Source organism: Papio anubis, chromosome 13 (genome assembly GCF_008728515.1).
Source record: "Papio anubis isolate 15944 chromosome 13, Panubis1.0, whole genome shotgun sequence".
Lineage (NCBI taxonomy): Eukaryota > Metazoa > Chordata > Mammalia > Primates > Cercopithecidae > Papio > Papio anubis.
In genome coordinates, this window is record NC_044988.1 from 81789812 (window position 1) to 81806768 (window position 16957).

The window sequence follows — 16957 nt, forward strand, 5'->3', positions numbered from 1 at the left end:
ACGGGCAGTGCTGATGTTTTAAGCCTCATATGCACTCCATATATTTATGTGAAAGGAAATCTTTGATTGGTCTTAAGACTGTTGGTACTGTCTGTTTTCAGGCAGTAATCTCTTAGCTGTTATCAGGAGAATCAATTGGAAGCTATTAGATGTCTCTTCAGTTATCTCTTAATAAGACTTAAGTTTTAGGGTTGATGTTGTGACTCTTGTGATCCATGGCTTATCTGCTTTCATTATAAATCTTGCTTATTTTCTTTCCCAGAAATCATCAGTGAATTTCATTTGATTTATCCTACTGTTAACCTGTTTTTATTGTTATCAGTTTTTTCTAACCTGTTGGGTTAGCTTGTTGGCATTCCAAAATCTGTGTTGAGAAATATTCAATGGCCCACTTCCTAATTTTTGAGCGTCTAGTTGTACCTTCTTTGTATCTTTCCTAGAAAGATTGTTAAAGTAATGATAGGTTGGAGGAACATTTCTTATTCTATAGACACACACACATAGCATGTATATACTTACATGTGACATATTTTTATTAGACTTCTAATTTAGAATTTTTAAGGATTCTTGTACAATTGATGTCGTTTACATGGAGACTAGGAGTGTGCATGTATGCATATCGTTTCAAAATAGATTATACTCAATTATGTACAGGAAAGTTCTGCAGTTTTCGAGAGTGAGATGATAACTGAACTCCAAGAACTTTGATTAACAAGGTATGACCCATTTAGTTGCATCATGGATGAGAGCCTGGCTCTCAAGTCAGGCTGCTGGGTGTTTGAATTTTAGCTTCTGTGACCTTGGGCAAGTTACTTAACTTCTCTGTGCTTGAGCGCTCCTATCTATGAAATGGGAATAACAACAGGACCTACCTCAGGGTTCTAAGAATTAAGTAAGATAATGTATGTAAAATAGGTAATAGCATGCCTGGCACAGGGTATACTTAATGAATGGCAGGTGCTATTTTTTATTTTAGTTTATTCATTTTTAATTTTTGTGTTTTTTTGACAAGCAGATGGGGTCTCACTCTGTCACCCAGGCTGGAATGCAGTGGCACAGTCATAGCTCACTGCAGCCTCAAACTCCTAGGCTCAAGCAATCTTCCTGCCTTAGCCTCCAGAATATCTGGGATTATAGGCTCTAGCCACCACATCCAGCTGCTATTTTTTTTTTTTTTAAATTAATAAAGGATCAGTTCAAGAGTGAGACCAGAGCTCTTGCTCTTGATCTGTTGGTTAAGGAAAAAAATTATTTCTAGGGCTGGACATGGTGGCTCACACCTGTAATCCCAACACTTTGGGAGGCCGAGGCAGGAGGATGGCTTGAGCCCACCAGTTGCAGACCAGCCTGGGAAACACAGCAAGACCCCATTTCTACAAAAAAAAAAACCAAAAAAACAAAACAAAACAAAAATCCAGGCGCGGTGGCTCACGCCTGTAATCCCAGCACTTTGGGAGGCTGAGGCCAGTGGATCACGAGGTCAGGAAATTGAGACCATCCTGGCTAACACGGTGAAACCCCGTCTCTACTAAAAATACAAAAAATTAGCCAGGCGTGGTGGCGGGCGCCTGTAGTCCCAGCTGCTCGGGAGGCTGAGGCAGGAGAATGGCGTGAACGCGGGAGGCGGAGCTTGCAGTGAGCCGAGATCGCGCCACTGCACTCCAGCCTGGGCGACAGAGCCAGACTCCGTCTCAAAAAAAAAATAAAATAAAAAAACTGGATGTGGTGGGAGGGTGAGGTAGGAGGATAGTTTGAGAGCCCAGGAGATCAAGGCTGCTGAGAGCCATGATCTCACCACTACCTTTGGTCTGGGTGCCAGTATGAGACCCTATCTCAAAAAAATATATATATATATATATTATTCCTAGTAAATGATTTTTAGTTATGAAGTAGAAAAGTGTCTTCTAACTCAATGCTTTCAAGAAATTCCCTAAATTAATTGAACATTAAAAAAAAAGGGATGTAAGTTCCATGAAGGTAGACGCTTTATGTCTGTTTTGTCAACATCTGTGTCCTTAATATCTAGAATAGCGCCTGACTTATATATAGTAAGTGCTTAATAACTATTTGTTGAGTGAATGCAAAAGGGTCAATGGCCCTTAAAAGCTACAGACATGTCATCTTATAGACCAAAATATGTAAGTTATTCTAGCATATAATAATTTAAAATTGTATTTTAACAATGTATGGAAATAAGTTTTATCTAAAGTACTAGAAACTCACAAACCTAAGTACATTTAAATAAATTGACTTTCTATGAACCTATGAATTATGTTGGAAAATAAATAAATAGACTTTTCTTGTTTGATGTAAACTATGTAAGCAAATTGAGATGTTACTGTTGACAATGTGTAATTAATAATGTACTGTTAATTGTAGAGTTTCAAGTTACTTCATATAAGACACATAATTTTTAAAAGTACAGCTAACATAGTAAAAATTATATGCAAATATTAACAACAGGTATCCCTGGATAGGGAAATTATAATTAATTAAGCAATTTTTCCTTTTACTTCTCTTTATTTCCTTTTTTTTTTTTTTTTTCCTGAGACGGAGTCTCACTCTGTCACCCAGGCTGGAGTACACTGGAGTAATCTCAGCCCATTACAACCTCTGGCTCTCAGATTCAAGCGATCCTCTTACCTCTGCCTCCCAAGTAGCTGGGACTACAGGCACTGGCCACCATGCCTGGCTAATTTTTGTATTTTTAGTAGAGATGGGGTTTCACCATGTTGACCAGGCTTGTCCCGAACTCCTGACCTCAAGTGATCCATCCACCTTGGCCTCCCACAGTGCTGGGATTACAGGCATGAGCCACCGCACCTGGCTATTTTCTAATATTTTCTACAGAACAGAGTTGTCTGAATTTAAAAAGGACCCCCAGAAATCCAAGCAATATTTATTGAGTGTTTTTCAAGGAACCTATTCACTGACTAGGTGAAAGAGTTTATACCATTTTCATTGATGCTGAGATGCCCATGTATTATATTTGTACATCTCTGATACCAGTTTGTATCTTACAATGAATGATATATCATAATTTAATTGGCAGCTTTTTTGTTTCCTTAGTGGTCCCTAACATAATGGTGCACTTTATAATCAGTGGCATTGTTGGTTCAGTGAATTCCCACAAGAATGTGTGCATGTGGTTGGTGGTGGCTGACAGGTGTTAAAGAGGCAAAACAAGCTCTCTTCCCAGAGAAGGAGTCATCACAGGCAGTGCTGATGTTTTAAGCCTCATATGCACTCCATATGTTTATGTGAAAGGAAATTTTGGGTATTAAGACTGGTGGTACTGTCTGTTTTCAGGCAGTAATCTCTTAGCTGTTATCAAGAGAATCAACTGGAAGCTATTAGAGGTCTCTTCAGTTATTCCTTTAAAAGACATGCAAATTCTTGAGCATTCTAAATCAGAAAGTTCATTGAATTTTACTGTGAGTCTTCTGGTTTAGTCTGTAGTATAAGGCAGGGTCGCACAGAGTAAGGAACATGTGTTTTCTACCCAGTTCTCTCTGTGGAACATTTGGCAAATTCTGGGGCCGGGCTCAGTGGCTCACGCCTGTCATCCTAGCACTTTGGGAGGCCGAGGTGGATGGATCACAAGGTCAGGAGTTTGAGACCAGCCTGGCCAACATGGTGAAACCCCGTTTCTACTAAAAATACAAAAAATTTCCTGGGCGTGGTGGCGCACGCCTGTAATCCCAGCTACTCGGAAGGCTGGGTTCAATTGCTTGAACCCAGGAGGTGGAGGTTGCGGTGAGCGGAGATCACGCCATTGCACTCCTGTCTGGGCGACAGAGCAAGACTGTCTCCAAAACAAAAACAAAAACAAAAAACAAAAAAATTTGGCAAATCCCTTAAGCAGTCTGGACCTTGTTTTCATCATCTAAGAAATGAAAGAATTAGCCTTGATAATTGTGAAGGGTAGTGCTTGTTACTTCCATAGTTTTATTATTTGATTTGGAGTTACGAGTGTATGTGTGTGTGTGTTTTCTCTACAGCCATACACACTGCTGCTACGGAGATGCTGGGAGGACCTGGTATCGAAAGCCAGTGTAGAAAAGTGGATATCATTGCAGATGCAGCATATTCCATTTTCCAAAAGCCAAAAAGTTTTACTGGCAACTTTGTCATTGATGAAAATATCTTAAAAGCAGAAGGAATACAAAATTTTGACATCTATGCAATTAAACCAGGTAATGCTTGTATAGTTTTTAAAAATAACAATATGTTTTTCCATATTTTCTGCAATGAACACATCTGTTTTTTGTGTTTGTGTGATCGTAAAATGAATATGTTATTTTAAAAGCTGTCTTCCCAATGAAGGAAAAAAACCCATACCAACACAACTTAAAAAAAAAGATGAATAAAAAATAGAGGTGAGTTGAGGGCTTTTGAAGTGATATATATAAGCACAGAAAGTCAGATCAGCTACTAGCCACTTCCAAATCTCGAAATAAGAAATGAAAATTATTTTTTAAAGTTGGTCTTAAAATCACAGAGTAAAGATTTTGTTCAAGAATATGTGGTGACAGATGGTACAGTAGTGGGTTATTTATTTATTGGAGAAAGGGTCTCACTCTGTCACCCTGGCTGGAGTGCAGTGGCACGATCTCAGCTTACTGCAACCTCCACCTCCTAGGCTCAAGCAATCCTTCCACCGCAGCCTCTTGAGTAGCTGGGACTATAGGCATGTGCCACCACACCTGGTTAATTTTTATATTTGTAGATGTGGGATTTCACCATGTTGCCCAGGCTGGTCTTGAACTCCTGAGCTCAAGTGATCTGCCTGCCTTGGCCTCCTAAAGTGTTAGGATTACAGGTGTGAGCCACTGCACCTGGCCCAGTCATGAATTTTTTTGTTTAAAATAATTTATGATTGTGGACTCTGTAAATATTTGTCTCTTAAGTGCAGTCTCTTAGAGTAGCTTAATGACAGATGGTGTAGATGAGTGGGCATGGTGTAGTAAAGTGATCTGAGAAGCTTCCAGAAAGCCCTCTTTTTAAGTAACTCTCTCTCTCTGAAATTGTGGATGATAATGATAATAATGGATTTTTACCATATAGAATATGATGTATTCTAATATAGCCATATATAGAAGTAAATTTAATTTATGGTAAAGTATATTTTAAATATTATTCATTAAGCTGAGCTTCTAAATGACACAAACCATGTTTATATTTGTATCATCCCTGCTCATCTCTGCAGTTCCAACTGAATTAAATAGCAGATTATAGTTTTATAAAGCACTCTTATATGCATTATCTATTTAGCCTGCATAACAATTCTGTAAGGGAAGTAATGCTTAGTGATTAAGAACATGGAATTTGGGAGAAGACAAGCCAGGTTCATATTGCAGCTCTGCTGCTCACTGCTATGCAGCTTTGAGCGTGTCACCCAGTTTGTCTGTCTCAGCCTTAATGTCCATATTGGTAAACTTAAGAGAATGATACATTTCATACAAGATTTTTTGTAAAGACTAAATGTGATAACGTATGTTTTTGGCACAGTGCCCAGCATATAGTACACTCAGAATATTTAGTAGTTAATATTTACAAGTGGAAAAACAGGCTCAGAGAGATTGAGCCTTTGCCTAAGAGCAGATGGCTAATAGGCGGCAGAACCTGACTAGATTCGGGTCTTCTGGGTCCTGGTACCCAGGAATATAATTATTACTTTAGGTTTTAAAGACACAGTGTAATTGTGCACAAGTTTTAAAATTTTATTTAAATTAAAAATCCTATCAAGTATTCAGAACTTAGTATGACCAGATACTATGATATTAGGATCCAACAAAGATGAATTCATTCCTGCCCTCCAGAAGTTTGCTTAAACTTCTGAAAAAGAGAGAGAGAGACAGGAGACTGAGGCAGGAGGCTCATTTGAGCCCAGAAGTTTGAGACCAGCCTGGGCAAAACAGCAAGACCCCATCTCAAAAAAAAAAAAAAAAAAAAAAAAAAAAGAAAAGAAAAAAAAGGAAAAGAAAGAAAGGAAAAGAAAAAGAGAGCAATTGAGATTGTTAACATCTCACTGTACTATAGTTTTGAAGGCTTTGTGGCCTTTAAATCTTCTAGTGTGCACGTGTCTTGGAGTTATCAGTGTAATTAAAACAGTTAGCCTATTTGCTAACCACAACCATTAGCTGAAAATAAGACCCAGTGGAGGCTGTGTGCAGTGGCTCACACCTGTAATCCCAGCGCTTTGGGAGGCCAAGGCCGGCAGATCACTTGAGCCAAAGAGTTCAAGACCGTACTGGGCAACATGGCAAAACCCTCTGTCTATAAAAAATAAAAATGAGTGGTCGGGTGCCGTGGCTCATGCCCATAATCCCAGCACATAGGGAAACCGAGGTGGGTGGATATCCTGAGGTCAGGAGTTCGAGACCAGCCTGACCAATATGGGGAAACTCTGTCTCTACTAGAAATACAAAAATTAGCCAGGCCTGGTGGTGGGCACCTGTAATCCCAGCTACTTGGGAAGCTGAGGCAGGAGGATTCCTTGAACCTGGGAGGCAGAGGGTGCAATGAGCCGAGATTGTGCCACTGTACTCAAGCCTGGGTGACAGAGCGAGACTCCATCTCAATAAATAAATAAATAAATAAATATTAGCTGGATATGGTGGCTTGCACCTGTGGTCCCAGTTACTTGGGAGGCTGAGGGAGGAGGATCACTTGATCCCACGAGGTGGAGGTTGCAGTGAGCCAAGATCGTGCCACTGCACTCCAGCCTGGGTGACAGTGAGACCCTGTGTCAATAATAATAATAATAACCCAGTGGAATGGATGGAATAGGATAGCTTAGTTTTCATGATGATGGAGTGAGAGGAAGAGGGAGAGAGAGAAGAGACCCAAATGCGCTAATGCTGAGAAGAAAGTCCTTCTTAAGAAGGGGCCCTCTGCTCTTAGGAGGGCAGGTAAGAAATGAGTCCTGAGCACTTTGGAAGAATGTGGGCCAGAAGAGCAGTGTAGGAGGAGAAGGGCAAAGGTTCCTGGGAGAGCAGGTAAAGGCTTTACAGAACAGGTGATCTTTTGGGGATTAAATCTTGAAGATAAAATTTATCAGAGGAGAGGAGGATAACTGAATTATGAGAAAATTAATTGAATGAAGATCAGGTCATTCGACAGTTCTCACGGAGGCCTTTTCTGTTGCACCAGAATGATTTTTAATGAAACAGATATGTTTACTAAACAGATGTTAAAATCTTACTATGTTGTAGTTACATTAACCTAATGGTTTGGGGTCAATTTTTCAGGTCATCCTTTGCAACCAGATTTCTTCTTAGATGAATACCCAGAAGCAGTTAGTAAGAAAATGGAATCAACTGGTAAGATCTAGACTATATTTTATGTTAGAAAATATAAATCCTAACTTACATATTTCTTCCAAAATATGGAATTGATCCTGTAACAGTGACATTTCTGCCTTCTGTTTTTAAACTATTTTGTAATTTAAAGTAAACAAGTAATGTGAGCTCTCAGTTAATTCTAGTAAAGAAGGTTATTTTGTTCATCTACCACTAAGAAGTTTTAATAAGGCTGGGCACAATGGCTCATACCTGTAATCCCAGCACTTTTGAGGCGAATGGATCACTTGAGTCCAGGAGTTTGCGACAAGCTTGGGCAACATGGCAAAACCCCATGTCTACAAAAAAATAAACTGGGCGTGGTGGCACGAGACTGTAGTCCCAGCTACTCAGGAGGCTGAGGTGGGAGGATCACCTGAGCCTGGGAAGTTGAAGCTTCAGTGAGCCATGATCGTGCCACTGCACTCTACCCTGGGTGACAGAGCAAGACCCTGTCTCAAAAAAAAAAAAAAAAAAAGAAGGAGTTATTAATATATTCTTTGCATTTGGTCAAAAAAAGGTCTGAAAAAACTTTTTTTTCAGGTTTTATTTATTTTCTTTTGCACTGTCTTTAGGTATTTCATGTTGATACGTTATTTTGAGGAAAAGTGTGTCATATATCAAATACATCTAACACCATTTCCACAGTTTGTGTTATGTGACGATTTTATGGAAGAAATCAACTTCAGAGGAGGTTCGGGTTTTACTTTGTTTTGTTTCTGTAATTCAGAAACAACAGTGCCCTTGAATTGGTCCACAGTTTACATTTTAGACTTTGTGTTCTGACATTTTGCCAGTGGCTCACTTAAAGAAGAAACACTTTAATGAATACCTGTGGGAAGAATTTCTCTCCTGGTTTACTAATAAGAATGGCTGTGCTTCTTATGGGCCCTTACCTTATTTTTATCTTATAGATGCTGTGATGCTCATCGATTTTGTTTTTTTTTTTTTAGAAGTCTGATAGAAAATGTAGGGATGAATTTCCTTGATACCTTTAGCAAATCTGTGGCACCTTACTGTAGTGCATTTTAGTGCCAAACCTTATTTCCAGCTTTCCTTTATTAATTCTTTATTATTTATCTTTTCTTTTTCCAAATTTTTGTGGTAATTAAAAAAAATTACTTAGGTAATAAAAAGGACTTTTTTGTATTATAGACAATTTAAAACAATAGAAAGGAAAATAGTTACTCATAATCCTACTACCCAGAGTATTAAAACCAGGAAAAACAAGATTCTCAGTCTTTTTCTCAAAAGGCCTCTTAGAGAATGGTGGAAAATTATCAAAGTCTGGAAGAGTCTGGTCTTCAAGTTAGTTAAGTCCAAAACTCTGATTTTTGCCCAGCGCCCTAAGGTTGGATCTGTCTTTTAGAAGAAGGCATGCATGAACTGAGCTCATTTAAATTCCAAATTTTAAATAATAACCATTTATTGATCAAGTATATTCATTTTGTTTATTCAACAACTATTTACTGGACACCTACTATGTGCCAAACACTGTGCTAAGTACTTTGCATGCATTGTCCTGTTTAACACTATTAATCCCCAAGACAGATACTACCCTCATTTTATAGCTGCGATTGCACAGCCAGCAGGTGGCAGAACTAAGATTTAAACTTGTATTTCTGTGATTCCAAAGCCCATGTCTTTAACCAGTAAACTTAAATGGCTTTCCTAACACTTGAATACTTAGTCTTATAAATTTAAGCATATTCTTAGTCTGGGCAACATGGTGAGACCCCATCTCTACAAAAAATAAAAAAAATTAGCTGGGCATGGTGGCACATGCCTGTAGTCTCAGCTACTCAGGAGACTGAAGCAGGAGGATCCCATGAGCTCAAGAGTTTGAGGCTGCAGTGAGCTATGATTGAGCTATAGCACTCCAGCCTGGGCAACAGAGCAACACCCTGTCTCAAATAAATACATAAATTAGCACATTCTTTCCCGTGATAATCCAATTTATTAATTTATAACAAGGAGTTGCCATCTCATAGGTTAAACATGTAGGTGCTTGATCAGCACATACTCTGCCTTTGGATATAATTACACATGAAACAGAATCATAGTCAGAAGGTCATTTAATGACCATGGAATCAGAACAAGGGGGTTAGACAGGTAGAGTGTAAAATCAGCGTTTACTGGCATCAGGCTTTGATAGGGATAACTTTGCCTATAGCCATCTCCACAGAAGCAATGCTCTCACCCTTAAGGTCAGAAGACTCAAATTCCTTTGGCTAACTTCCCCCACCTAATGCTGCGGGAGCATTTACTTCTGTAGTTCTCTTTTTTTGATTCTGTGTGGTTCAGTCGATAGCAATTTTACTTGACCTTTTCTGTAGGTATATTATTATAGTCATATGGATAGTAGCCTGGGCTATAAGTTACCTCTTTCAGTTTATTTCTTATGTCCTCTCATAGTTCAGCTCTCTGAGAACCATGGTGTATCCCTTGTTTCCAAAGGGGGAGAGGTTCACCCTTCTGTTGCACCCACAACTTATAATAACCCGTTACCATTTCATTATACCTTTTCCAGTATTTGTCCTGTGTATGTTAGCTCTTATATATGTAATTATTGTAAACAGTGTACATAGTTTTAAATTGATTTTTTCTTTCTTCCTATCTTAAAAGCAATATCAACCAGGCATAGTGGCTCATGCCTGTAGTCCCAGCACTTTGGGAGGCTGAGGTGGGAGGATTGCTTGAGCCCAGGAGTTCAAAAGTAGTCTGGGCAACATGGCGAAACCTTGTCTCTACAAAAAGTACAAAAATTAGCTGGGTGTGATGGTGCATGCCTGTAGTCCCAGCGACTTGGGAGGCTGAGGTGGGAGGATCACTTGAGTTCAGGAGTTTGAGGTTGCAGTGAGCTATGATCAAGCCAGTGAACTCCAGCTTGTGTGAGAGAGTGAGACCCTGTCTCAAAAAACAAACAAACAAAAAACACAATACCATTATTTCTTCATTGATTCCCCCCCACCCCTACTCTCCACTGGAACACAGGGAGCCCACTCAGTCTTTTTTTTTTTTTTTTTGACTTTCAGCTTATTCTTATTTTTATTTTTCATTTGTTTTAGAGACTGGGTCTCACCCTGTCGCCCAAGCTGGAGTGCAGTGGCTCGATCATAGCCCACTGCAGCCCTCAAAGTCCTGGACTTAAACAATCCTCTCACCTCAGCCTCCCCAGTAGCTGGGACTAGAGGTGCATGCCACCACGCCCAGCTAATTTTTAAATTTTTTGTAAAGAGGGGATCTTATTATATTGCCCAGGCTGGTCTCAAACTCCTGGCCTCAAACAATCATCCTGCCTCGGCCTCCCAACGTGCTGGGATTACAGGCATGAGCTATGGCGCTGGGCCTATTTTCCTTCAGTTACAGTTTTAATTGCTTCTGTTCCATTTGTTCTTGATTCTCAGAAACACTTATTCTTACCCTGGCTCCCCTTACCCTTTCCCTGTAGTTAGCACCACTTCTCATTGGTTCCGGCTTTCTCTTCTGTATTCTGGAGACCTTTTAAAGTTTGTCCTCTGTATTAAAAAGGACAGTCTGATAAGATGTTCTATAGCTTAGTTTCTCTTCCATATTGTCTCAAATGGTTATTTTAATTTGCTATGGTGCTTATATTTCTCTCACTTCCGCTTTCATTTTATCCTATTGTCTTTTCATCTCAGCCAGTTATATATAACTTTCTGTCCCTGTTTCATATAGTTTTTTTTTTAAGGCTTTATTTATTTATTTTTTTGAGAGAGTCTCTCTCTGTTGCCCACGCTGGAGTGCAGTGGCATGATCTTGGCTCACTGCAACCTCCACCTCCCAGTTTCAAGCAATTCTCCTCCCTCAGCCTTGCTAGTAACTGGGATTACATGGGTGTGCCACCACGCCTGGCTAATTTTGTATTTTTAGTAGAGATGGGGTTTCACCACATTGGCCAGGCTGGTCTCAAACTTCTGACCTCAGGTGATCTACCCACCTTGGCCTCCCAAAGTGCTGGGATTACAGGCATGAGCCACTGTGCCTGGCCAAAGCTTAATTTTTTCGAGAGCAGTTTTAGATTCAGAGCAAAACTGAGAGGAAGGTATAGAAATATCCCATATACCCGCCGGCCCCCACACATGCATAACCTCCTTCCTTAGCAGCATCCTCTACCAGAGTGGCACATTTGTCACAACTGATGAATCTGTATTGACACATCATAATGATATAGTTTCCATGTGGAAGAATTCTTGTAAGTTAGTTTTAGATCTTGCTCTTCAGAGTAGCCTCCATTGCCTTGTGGCATATTATTTTTTTCATAGGCATCAGGTTATTTTTTTTCCATTAATTCTTCCTCATAGTAGGAGGTATCTCTAGAGCTAGTGTAGTCAAAGGCAGGAATGTGTAGGTTGCTTTTGGCTCCACTCCCTGTCCATATGGAGGAATTCCTTTTTCTGAGCTGTAGTTTCAAATGTAGCACCTGTTGGGCAAATAGCTCAGGCCAGTGTGCAAGGCTGACATGTGACCTTCCTTTACTTCCTCTGTTTCAAACTACTCTCCAGGCCTGGCTCAGTGGCTAAAGCCTATAATCCCAGCACTTTGGGAGGCTGTGGTGGGAGGATCGCCTGAGGCCAGGAGTTCTAGATGAGCCTGAGCAATATAGCAATAGCAAGATCCCATTTCTACAAAAAACTTTTAACAATAGCCAGGCGTGGTGGTACGTACCTGTAGTCTCAGGTACTTGGGAGGCTGAGGCAGGAGGATCACTTGAACCCAGGAGTTCAAGGTTGCAGCGAGCTGTGATTGTGCCATTGCACTCCAGCCCGGGTGACAGAGGGAGATCCTATCTCAAAAACAACATGAAACACAACAAAAACACAAAAACTACTCTCTCCTGCAATGCTCTGCTGCCAAGGTTCTTCCCCTCCCCATCCTTGTCAGCCATGCCTTGGGGCACGTACTTCCCAGGATGCTGCACTGCAGGACTCCCCTACTGTCTGCTTATCTTATTTGGGAGCTACAAGCTTTGGAACTGGATTTGAAAGATGAGGATGAGGAATCATATAGAGTGTGTCTTGAAAAGTAGCATGTGTAAAACAGAGAGACGGCTGCTGATCTTAGTTGGTACAAGCCCAGAGTCTGATCCAGCGCGAGCCTCTCTTCTTTGTTCGGGTGGGCAGAGGTATTCTTTCTTTGAGATCTTTCATGAGGGAAAGCACAGGAGACCGGTCTTTCTGAGGCTGACTCTGTGTACCTTAGAGCTGCTGAACCTCTCCTCCTAGATTCAGATAATAGATTGTGTATCAGTCTAGGTGATGTTCAGTATTTCCCCTTTTTTGTGTGTGTGCATTTTTATATTTATTCAGTGTGAAGTTAGGAGAGCCTGTGTCAGGGACTACCAGCCATATGTCATCTTCTTTTGTGTATTGGAATTCTATAAATATTTCTTTCCCATTCCGGCTTACATTTTTGTAGTCTGATGGCTGCACCTTTAAAATCTATCATTGGTTTGTTTTTTTTGTCTCCTGAAGTTTTTTTTTTTCTCTTGTGCAAACTCATCATGTTTACGTCTCAATAATCCAGGTGATAAATTATGCAATTTATCTCTTGGCAAATGTCTTTCAGGGATAAACTAAAGTTTTTGCTGCAATCTCCTTGGCACTTCATATGTAGATGATATACCTTGACTAATACACAAATCACCTGAAGTAGTTACCCACTAGGAAGGGAGGGGTTCCAGCAGTTATTTATATGACAGACTCAGTTCTCTCTGGTGTAACTGCTAAGACAAAACACATGACCTGCCTTTGGAAACATGAAGGAACCGTGTGTCTTCGCTGCCCTTGCTTTAGCAGCCTTTGCTTGGTCAACTTCTGGTGAGTTTCACATCTCAGCACTGTGCTCAGCTTTTATGTTGGCTATATAAAAAATTAGATTGCTAAACATAGAAGAAAATGTTGTGGACATATTTATTACTCAGTGGATAAAATTGCAGGCTCTGGAGTCAGACTGCCTGGATTTAATCTTGAATTCCATTTGTTTTTATTAAACAAATTGAAATGCTTTCTGGAACAAGGCAAGTTAAAAATAAAAAGGGGGAAATTAACTTTTGTATGTTCTGTATCTGGTCACCATCATGAGCTTTTTGTTGTTGTTTTTAAAGACATCTAATAGTTTCTGAGAGAGAGTGAGTACTCATTGAAAGCATAGACTTCGGAGTAAGACAAATATGGGTTCAAATCCGGTGCCTGCCACTTACATGTGTCATTTGGGGCACATCACTTCAGCTCTCTGAAACAGTTTTGTCACGTCTTGCTTTCCTTGTGTAATTATTGTGAGGAATAAGAGTGATAGTACATCATATTGTACATTTGATGCAGGAAGCCCCTATAACTATTGGTTGCTGTAGTTATTATTAATTATCTTGGATTTTCTACATGGTAAAACTTCTTGTCTGCATATAATAATATCTTTGAAGGATTATTTCTGGCATATATCTTAATACACTGACTTGAACTTCCACAAGTTCTTTAAAACTATTTTATTTTAATTATCCTTATTTTATTCTTAATTTTAATTAGAAAAATCTTCAGATTTTACCATAAGGTGTTAACATTTGTATAAGATGGATATTTTTTAAATCAGAGAAGTTAGATTGGTATCTACTTTTTTTAGTGTAATAAACTTGTTACATTTTAAATATGTTAAATGGGTAATGTTCTCTTTCTGTGCTCTTTCTTCCTTTCTTCTTTCCTTTCTTTCTTTCCTTTTTTTTTTTTTATTGAGATGGAGTCCGTTCTGTTGCCCAGGCTGGATGCAGTGGCGTTTTCTTGGCTCACTGCAACCTGAGCCATCTGGGTTCAAGCGATTCTCCTGCCTCAGCCTCTTGAGTAGCTGGGGATTACAGGCTCGCGCCACCATGTCCAGCTAATTTTATTTTTATTTTTTTATTTTTAGTAGAGACAGGGTTTCACTGTGTTAGCCAGGATGGTCTCAACCTCCTGACCTCGTGATCCACCTGCCTTGACCTCCCAAAAGTGCTGAGATTACAGGCATGAGCCACCACACCCGGCCTTTTTCTATGCTCTCTTCTTTGAAGGTTTGAAATACCTACTAAGTCATTTGGGTCTCTTCTGAAGTTATTTCTTTCAGAACCTTTATTTTATTCAATTATAGGCTTTTTAAAACATAAAAAAACCAAAATTATCCATTTGAAGTTTCAAAACCTATTTAAGAGTTGACATGTAGTATTTCACTTACACAGTTTTTTAAAGTTTTCAAACTGTTTTATCTCTTTCCTTTGTTTTTTTATTTTTTCTTTTGAGAAAAAGTCTCACTCTGTCACCCAGGCTGGAGTGCAGTGGTGCTATCTTGACTCACTGTAACCCCCACCTCCCAGGTTCAAGGAATTCTCGTGCCTCAGCCTCCTGAGTAGCTGGGATTACAGGCACCCGCCACCATGCCCAGCTAATTTTTGTATTTTTAGTAGAGACGGGGTTTCACCATGTTGGTCAGGCTGTTCTCAAACTCCTGACCTCAGGTGATCCACCCACCTCAGCCTCCCAAAGTGCTAGGATTACAGGTGTGAGCCTCTGCACCTGGCCTCTTTCCTCTGTTTTAAAAATTATTTTTCTTTTTTCTTGATCAGTTGCTTATTTTATAGTATCTTATTTTTTTTTTCTCAAAAGCACCAGATTTTAAATTTTATTTCATGTTTAATTCTACAGGTTTTCTCTTTTCTGATTCATTATCCTTTTAAAAACAACTTGAGATATAACTTACATACACCAAAAAATTCACCATTTTAGGCCAGGCACGGTGGCTCATGCCTGTATCCTAGCACTTTGGGAGGCTGAGGCAGGCAGATTGTCTGAGCTCAGGAGTTCAGCCTGGGCAACAGGCGAAATCCTGTCTCTACTAAAAATACAAAAAATTAGCTGGGTTGTGGTGGTGCACGTCTGTAATTCCAGTTACTTGGGAGGCTGAGGCAGGAGAATCACTTGAGCCTGGGAGGTGGAGGTTGCAGTGAGCCAAAATCATGTCACTGCACTCCAGATGGGGTGACAGAGTGAAGCTCTGTTTAAAAAAAAAAAAAAAAATTCACCATTTGAAAGTGTCTAATGATTTTTAGCATCTTCCCAGAATTGTGCAACCATCTGATACCTCACTTTTTTTTACTTTTGCTTTATTGTTTTCTCCTTTCTTTGAGGTCGGTTTTGTTCCTGTTCTTACTTGTTGGGCTAATACTTTATTGTTATTTCTTTTAAAATAATGAAATAAAGTTTGTGCATTTATCCCCTTAACATAGTTTTGGCTACAGCCAATCAATTTTGTTATATACTTTACTCAATTTTGATAGCATTTTAAATTAGTCTGTATAGAAAAGCTTAGTACGGGCAGGATGTAGGGGCTCACACCTGTAATCATAACACTGTGGGAGACAGAGGTGGGATGATCACTTGAGGACAGGAGTTCAAGACCAGCCTGGGCAACATAGCAAGACCCTATCGCTACAAATAGAAAAAATTTAAAACATTAAAAATTAAAGGCCGGGCGCGGTGGCTCAAGCCTGTAATCCCAGCACTTTGGGAGGCCGAGACGGGCGGATCACGAGGTCAGGAGATCGAGACCATCCTGGCTAACACGGTGAAACCCCGTCTCTACTAAAAATTACAAAACACTAGGCGGGCGAGGTGGCGGGTGCCTGTAGTCCCAGCTACTCGGGAGGCTGAGGCAGGAGAATGGCGTGAACCCGGGAGGCGGAGCTTGCAGTGAGCCGAGATCCGGCCACTGCACTCCAGCCTGGGTGACAGAGCAAGACTCCGTCTCAAAAAAAAAAAAAAAAAAAATTAAAAACATTTTTGAAAAGAAAAGCTTAATACAGAAGTATAAAAAAGTATAGAACAGGCCAGGTGCAGTGGCTCACACCTGTAATCCCAGCACTTTGGGAGGCTGAGGTGAGCGAATCACCTGAGGTCAGGAGTTTGAGACCAGCCTGGTCAACACGGTGAAACCCTGTCTCAAATAAAAATATAAAATTAGTTGGGTGCAGTGGTATGCGCCTGTAATCCCAGCTACTTGGGAGGCTGAGGCACCAGAATCGCTTGAACCTGGGAGGTGGAGATTGCAGTGGGCTGAGATCACGCCACTGCACTCCAGCCTGGGTGACACAGCAAGACTGTCTCAAAAAAAAAAAAAGTATAGAACAGCTCAAAGAAAAAAATTTAAAGTACCTGTAATCCAATTATAAGTACATTTATATTTTGGCTTATTTCCTTTCAACCACTGTGTGTTTTTTTTTTTTTTGCACATATAACTTAAAATGTATACCCAGAAATAAATATTTTACCAGTAGGTTCATAGTGTGTGTTTTTTTTTTTTAAAGAAGCTTTATTTATATTATGTTTAATTGCATAGATTCTCATTTAATTTAATATTACTTAATTATTGTGAATGTTCTCCATGTCTTCAAAAACAACTTTTTGAGGCTGGGTGCAGTAGCTCATGTCTGTAATCCCAGTCATGGGTGGCTGAGGCGGGTGGATCGCTTGAGTCTAGGAGTTCGAGACCAGCCTGGCCAACATGGTGAAACCCTATCTCTACAAAAAATACAAAAAATTAGCTGGGCATAGTGGCACATGCCTGTGGTC

The 16957-nt window shown here is 39.9% G+C and overlaps 1 protein-coding gene across 2 annotated transcripts in view; it reads left to right on the top strand.

The window, feature by feature from the left end:
* The window catches only part of HSDL2 (hydroxysteroid dehydrogenase like 2), an 83451-nt gene that overhangs the window by 45126 nt on the left and 21368 nt on the right, over nucleotides 1–16957 (top strand). For both annotated transcript variants that reach the window (XM_003911357.5, XM_009188275.4), the window contains exons 7-8: nucleotides 4002–4196; nucleotides 7254–7325. In XM_003911357.5, coding sequence (XP_003911406.2) covers nucleotides 4002–4196; nucleotides 7254–7325 — 267 coding nt within the window. The remainder of the gene's footprint in view (nucleotides 1–4001; nucleotides 4197–7253; nucleotides 7326–16957) is intronic.